Source organism: Salvelinus sp. IW2-2015, unplaced genomic scaffold (assembly GCF_002910315.2).
Source record: "Salvelinus sp. IW2-2015 unplaced genomic scaffold, ASM291031v2 Un_scaffold5561, whole genome shotgun sequence".
NCBI classification, from domain to species: domain Eukaryota; kingdom Metazoa; phylum Chordata; class Actinopteri; order Salmoniformes; family Salmonidae; genus Salvelinus; species Salvelinus sp. IW2-2015.
Window position 1 is genome coordinate 24242 of NW_019946826.1, and position 6597 is coordinate 30838.

The window sequence follows — 6597 nt, forward strand, 5'->3', positions numbered from 1 at the left end:
GGTGTGTGTGTGTGTGTGTGTGTGGTGTGTGTGTGTGTTGTGTGTGTGTGTGTATGGGGCGGATTTGATCTCTTTGGACTGCTAACCTGAGTCCCCCCAAACCTCTCTCCCTCCCATCCATCGTCAAACTCCATCTGTCTGTAGTAAATTCCATCGCAAGAGGAGGTGAGCAGGAGAATGCACAGAGAGAGGGCGAGCGAAGCAACAGCGGAGGAAAGGGAGAGGGGGGGTAGAAGAGAGGGGGAGGAAGAGGAGAGAGGGGCGAGAGGGAGAAGGGGGGTAGAGGAGAGGGAGAGGGAGAAGGGGGGGGAGAGGAAGAGGGAGAAGGGGGGGGGGTAGAGAGAGAGGGAGAGGAAGAGGAGAGAGGGGCGAGAGGGAGAAGGGGGGGTAGAGGAGAGGGAGAAGAGACGGAAAAAAGATTATCTTCACCACAGAGTGTTTGAGGCTGTTATCATACACACACACACACATACACACATACACACATTACAACCCACACACACTAACCACACAACCAGCTTGGACTGAACCACTGTGCACACACACATCTAAAGGACACTCTCTTGAGTAGGCAGAATATCTTCTTGAGTCCATATATTTCTTGTGTCCTTAAATATATATTTCTTCAGTCCTCTGATATATATTTGAATCCTTAGAAGATCGACACATAATATATATATATTTCTTGAGTCTTTGAATAGTGGACATTCATAAAATCCAGTATTTACATCCAACTGCTCAATTCAAAAGAGCCGACCAACCTTTTCCTCTTTTGAGGACACTGTCAGTCTCTGTCAGAGCTTTTCTTCTCTTGGACGGAGCAGTACAGTATAAATTCTCATCTGTGAGTTACCTTTGGGTTATCATCATTTTGTCATAATTCCAGTATGTAATATCATGTAATAATCCAATATATTCCGGTTCAGTCACCTTGTTTGTCTTCCGATGGTCAAACTTGAAGTCCTTAGGTCCACGATCACACTTTGGCTCTCTGTGTGTCTGTCTGTTGCAGTACACACTCTCACTGACACAACCAAGCCATGTGGCCCAAAAACCACCTCTCTCTCTCTCTCTCTCTCTCTCTCTCTCTCTCTCTCTCTCTCTCTCTATCGCTCTCTCTCCCTCTCTCTCTCTCTTTCTGAGGAGACAGGGAGGTGGTCAGTCAGTCAGTCAGAGAAAGTTATTTAAATACAAGGGTTGGGCCGATGGATGTGTGTGTGAGGGGGTATGTGTGTGTGTGTGTGTGGTAAAGCATGCAGACACGTTCCAGACTCACCACCACACCACCAACCACCACACACACACACACACACACACACACACACACACACACCTTCCCTGCGCATGAGAGTGAGCTGTTGTCACGATGGGGTTCACTCAGTAGAAACCTCCTTGGACAGACGGTCACAGGGTTTCATAAGTGCTCTGGTCAAAAGTAGCGCCCTACAGTATACAGAGTATGGGTTCCATTTGGACGATGACCGACAACGTGACTACAGTTAGACGGGTTCTCCTCTAGGTGGCAGTGTTTACCAGTGAATGAGAGGATATGTCATTCACGTTTCACTGGTTTTCTCCTTCCTCGTCTCTATGACAGGCTCAATATCATGGTCCATGCTGCTTGTTAGATCCCCTGGCTACGAGACTCCCTTGCTACGCCACGCCAACGACGTTATTTCTTCTGTAGCGAACGACAGAGCAGTGGAAGAAGTTAGTGTGAGACGTCAGGCTAGGCGTTATACCAGGTAGAGAGCACATGCGCTCTTCTATCAATGAACAACAGGGAATGGAAGGGGAAGGGATACCTGGTCAGTTGTACAACTGAATGCATTCAACTGAAATGTGTCTTCAGCATTTAACCAACCTCTGGTCAGGTGACAGTGAAAGTGGGAGAGCTGCGGGAATGGATAGTATAATGAATAGTAATGATAGTATAAGAATAGTAATAATGAATAGTACTAATGAATAGTAATAATGAATATACTAATGAATAGTAATAATGGATAGTAATATGAATAGTAATAATGAGTAGTAATAATGGATATAATAATGGAAGTAATAATGAATAGTAATAATGGATAGTAATAATGATAGTAATAATGATAGTAATAATGAATAGTATACATGAATAGTAATAATGATAGTAATAATGTGATAGTAATAATGGATAGTACTAATGAATAGTAATAATGATAGTACTAATGAAATAGTAATAATGATAGTAATAGCTGAATAGTAATAATGAGTAGATAAATAATGGATAGTAATAATGGATAGTAATAATGAATTAGTAATAATGGATAGTAATAATGGATAGTAATAATGAATAGTACTAATGAATAGTAATAATGGAATAGTACTAATAATAGTAAAATGGATAGAAATTACTGAATAGTAATAATGATAGTATATAATGGATAGTAATAATGGATAGTAATAATGAATAGTAATAATGAGATAGTAATAATGGATAGTAATAATGGATAGTAAAATGAATAGTAACTATGAATAGTTAATGAATGTACTAATGAATAGTAATAATGGATAGTAATACTGAATAGTAATAATGAGTAGTAATAATGGATAGTAATAATGGATAGTAATAATGAATAGTATAATGGATATAATAATGGATAAGTAAATAATGGATAGTAATAATGAATAGTAATAATGAATAGTAATAATGATAGGCCGATATCAAGCTGGGATCAGTCATTAGAATACCTACAAAAATAAAAAAGTAACAATATTCGATGAAGTGTGACCTGTCTCTCTCTCTCTCTCTCTCTCTCCTCTCTCTCTCTCTCTCTTCTCTCTCTCTCTCTCTCTCTTGTCTCTCTCTGTCACTCCTCGCTCTGTCTCTCTCTCTCTCTCTCTCTCTCTCTCTCCTCTCTCTCTCTCTCTCTCTCTCTCTCTCTCTCCTCTCTCTCTCTCTCTCTCTCTCTCTCTCTCTCTCTCTCTCTCTCTCTCGTTTTGTCCCCCCCCTCTCTCTTCTCTCCCTCCTTGTCTCTCTCTCTCTGTCGCTCTCTCGCTCGGCGTCTCTCTCTCTCTGTCTCTCTCTCTCTCTCTGTCATCTCTCTCTCTCCTCATGTCTTTGTAGAATGTTTTCTCTCTATTAAGTAAGCGGCTTGCGTCATCTCTCTCCATTCCTTGNACGCATCTTTCCATACTCACCAATCAGTCACAAAATCACAAATGAGGAACTATTTATGCATGTATTACAAGTAGTACTCATCTACATACCATTCATTTTTATCCCATATTTGATAGGTGTTAATACAGCTGAGTAGTCCTTACCTTAGGATCGTGTATTCCTGAGAGTTGCTCGAAGGTTTTCTCCCCCACCATGACGGCGGCCAGATTGGCTGTGTAAGTGGACAGACAGAACAGGCAGAAGATAGCCCAGAGATTCATGAGGAACCGCCCCGTCCAGCACTTAGGAGGTTTAATGGCAGCTGTACGGCCGAACAGGATGGCATAGCAGACGTTCAGAGCCGAGGAGAAGGAGAACACCTTATCTCTGTTCCTGCCTCGYGGCGTCATCCCAAACGGGCTGTTCCACTCRTAGATGGTCARGAATACGGCAGTAACRTGTAGCGAGACGAATATCCCCAGCCACATGGACCAGTGCAGGGGCCACATGAAGGCCCCGATGGGCGCGGCCGTGTCCCGGGTCCGTACCAGGATGCCCAGAGAGGTGGAGAAGAACGGGGAGGTGAAGTCTATAACCCTGCTCCGGGCCGAGTTTATACTGAAGGATGTGACCGCCAAGTGGGCCGCTCCGCTGAGAAGATCTCCCACCAGCCCTGTCCAGCGTCCGTTCTTAAACCCACCGTACTTGCCGTCGCCTACAATATACAGGTCGAAGTCAAACCCCATGTCCTCCGCTAGTTTCTCCAGTAGATCGACGCAGTAGCCGTAGCAACACTTCTTATACTCCATGGGAATGCTGTCGTTAGGCCCCCGCATCTGGAGGAAGAGGGACTGGAGCAGGGCTGTGTTGTTGGTGAGGGGGTTCAGGCAGAGCTGACCAGCGGGACAGAGACCGTCCTCATCCACCTCCCGGGTGAAGACGAAGGGGTGCTCCACTAACGTCACCACCCGCAGGTGAAGCCGCGACGGGTGCCGCCAGTCCCCTCTCTGGTGGGATATCTGATTGTTAGACCAGGCAGCACAGTCCATAAGGGAGAGAGACAGGGAGACAGAGAGATCAGAGAGACAGAGAGACAGAGAGAGAGAAGAGAGAGAGAGAAGAGAGAGGAGAGAGATGAGAGAGAGAGAGAGAGAGAGAAGAGAGAGAGAGAGAGAGAGAGAGAGAGAGAGAGAGAGAGAGAGAGAGAGAGAGAGAGAGAGAGAGAGGACAGAGAGAAGAAGAGACAGAAGAAGAGGACAAGAGAGAGACAGAGAGAGACAGAGAGAGACAGAGAGAGACAGAGAGGAGAGAGAGAGAGAGAGAGAGAGAGAGAGAGAAGAGAGAGAGAAGAGGTGTGAGAGAGAGAGAAAAGGAAGGAAGGGAGACAGGGAGGGTGTGAGAGAGAGAAAAGGAGGAGACAGGGAGGGTGTGAGAGAGAGAAAAGGAAGGAAGGAGACAGGGAGGGTGGGGGAGAGGGAAGAGAGAGAGAGAAGGAGCAGGGAGGGTGTGTGAGAGAGAGAGAATAGAGAGAGAGAGAGAGAGAGAGAAGGAAGGAGACAGGGAGGGTGTGTGAGAGGAGAGAGAGAGAGAGGAGAGAGAGAGAGAGAGAGAGAGAGAGAGAGAGAGAGAGAGAGAGAGAGAGAAGAGAGAGAAGGAAGGAGACAGGGAGGAGAGAAGAGAGAGAACAGGAAGGAGACAGGAAGGTGTGTGAGGAGAGAGAGAGAGAGAGAGAGAAGGAAGGAGACAGGGAGCGGTGTGAGAGAGAGAAGGTGACAGGGAGGGAGAGAGAGAGAGAGAGAGAGAGAGAGAGAGAGAGAGAACAGAAGGAGACAGGGAGGGTGTGAGAGAGAGAGAAGGAAGGAAGGAGACAGGGAGGGTGGTAGAGAGGAGAAGGTGACAGGGGGGAGAGAGAGAGAGAGAGAGAGAGAGAGAACAGGAAGGAGACAGGGAGGGGTGTGAGAGAGAGAGAAGGAAGGAGGGAGACAGGGAGGGTGGGAAGAGAGAGAGAGAGAGAAGCAAGGAGACAGGGAGGAGGGTGTGAGAGAGAGAAAGAATGAGGGAGGTGGAGGAAACAATAATAGTAGTAGCATTAGCAGTATCAACATGTTTGGCATAAGTAAAGACATTGCAAGAAGTGGAATGATAGCACAAACACTGGTACTCAGGCTACAACGTTATGATGACATAGACATGTTGGTCACCTGTTGTTGGTCCAGGCAGTGTAGTCCATGAGCACCCCTGTCATGCTTCCATCGGCCCAGCCTGGTCCACATAGGGTTCCCTATGGGTCGTGTTGCATGGGACCAGAATGAAGTGATGGCTCTCTGAGGAGATCACAGTCTCCTCCTGGGACGAGATGAACCACTCAGACCGTCAAATGACGTGTTGGACAGAAACCTGCAGGGCGGGGTGGGGGGGACGGGTGGGGATGCAGGTTAGGAATAGTCAGCACACAAAACCACTCAGATTATTCTGATGTAATGGTCAGGTTAGAGTAATGTCAGATTAGAGTAATGTCAGGTTAGGGTTCATGTCAGGTAAGGGTTATGTCAGGTTAAGGTTAATGTCAGGTTAGAGTAATGTCAGATAAGAGTAATGTCAGGTTAGGGTTCATGTCCGGTGTAAGGGTTAATGTCAGGTTAAGGTTAATGTCAGGTTAGAGTAATGTCAGGTTAAGGTTAATGTCAGGTCAGAGTAATGTCCTGTTAGGGTATGTCAGGTTAGGGTAATGTCAGGTTAGGGTAATGTCAGGTAAGGGTTCATGTCAGGTTAGAGTAATGTCAGGTTTAGCGGTAATGTCAGGTTAGGGTAATGTCAGGTTAGGTAAATGTCAGGTCAGGTTTTCAATGTCAGGTTAGAGTAATGTCAGGTAGAGTAATGTCAAGTTAAGGTTAATGTCAGCGTCAGAGTAATGTCAGGTTTGGGTAATGTCAGGTTAGAGTAATGTCAGGTTAAGGTAATGTCAGGTTAAGGTTAATGTCAGGTTACGGTAATGTCAGGTTAGGGTAAATGTCAGGTTAGAAGGTAATGTCAGGTTAGAGTAATGTCAGTTAGGGTAATGTCAGGTTAGAGTAATGTCAGGTTAGAGTAATGTCAGTGTCTGCAGTAGTAATGTCAGTTAGGCAGTCTATGTCAGCGTTAGGAGTAATGTTCAGGGTTAGAGTAAGTCGGTTAGAGTAAGGTCAGGTTGATGCAAGGTTAGAATGTCAGGTTAGGGTTAATGTCAGGTTAGGTTAATGTCAGGTTAGAGAATAGCGTATGTTACGCGTTAGAGTAATGTCAGGTGTAGAGGTATGTAGTTAACAGTATGTCAGGTTAGAGTAATGTCAGCGTTAGGGTAATGTCAGGTTGAGTAATGCAGGTTAGAGTAATTGTCAGTATCACGGTTCATGTCAGGTTAGGGTTAATGTCAGGTTAGGGAATGTTCAGGTTCAGGTTAATGTCAGGTTAGAGTAAGTCAGGTT

The 6597-nt window shown here is 45.4% G+C and overlaps 1 protein-coding gene across 1 annotated transcript; it reads right to left on the reverse strand.

Moving 5' to 3' along the window:
* Window positions 1–3273: 3273 nt before the first annotated feature.
* Window positions 3274–4182, reverse strand: LOC112078342 (glutamate receptor ionotropic, NMDA 3A-like). Its single transcript, XM_024144617.1, has one exon. It carries the CDS (start codon window positions 4180–4182, stop codon window positions 3274–3276), a length of 909 nt encoding a protein of 302 aa, XP_024000385.1.
* Between the last annotated feature and the right edge of the window lie 2415 nt (window positions 4183–6597).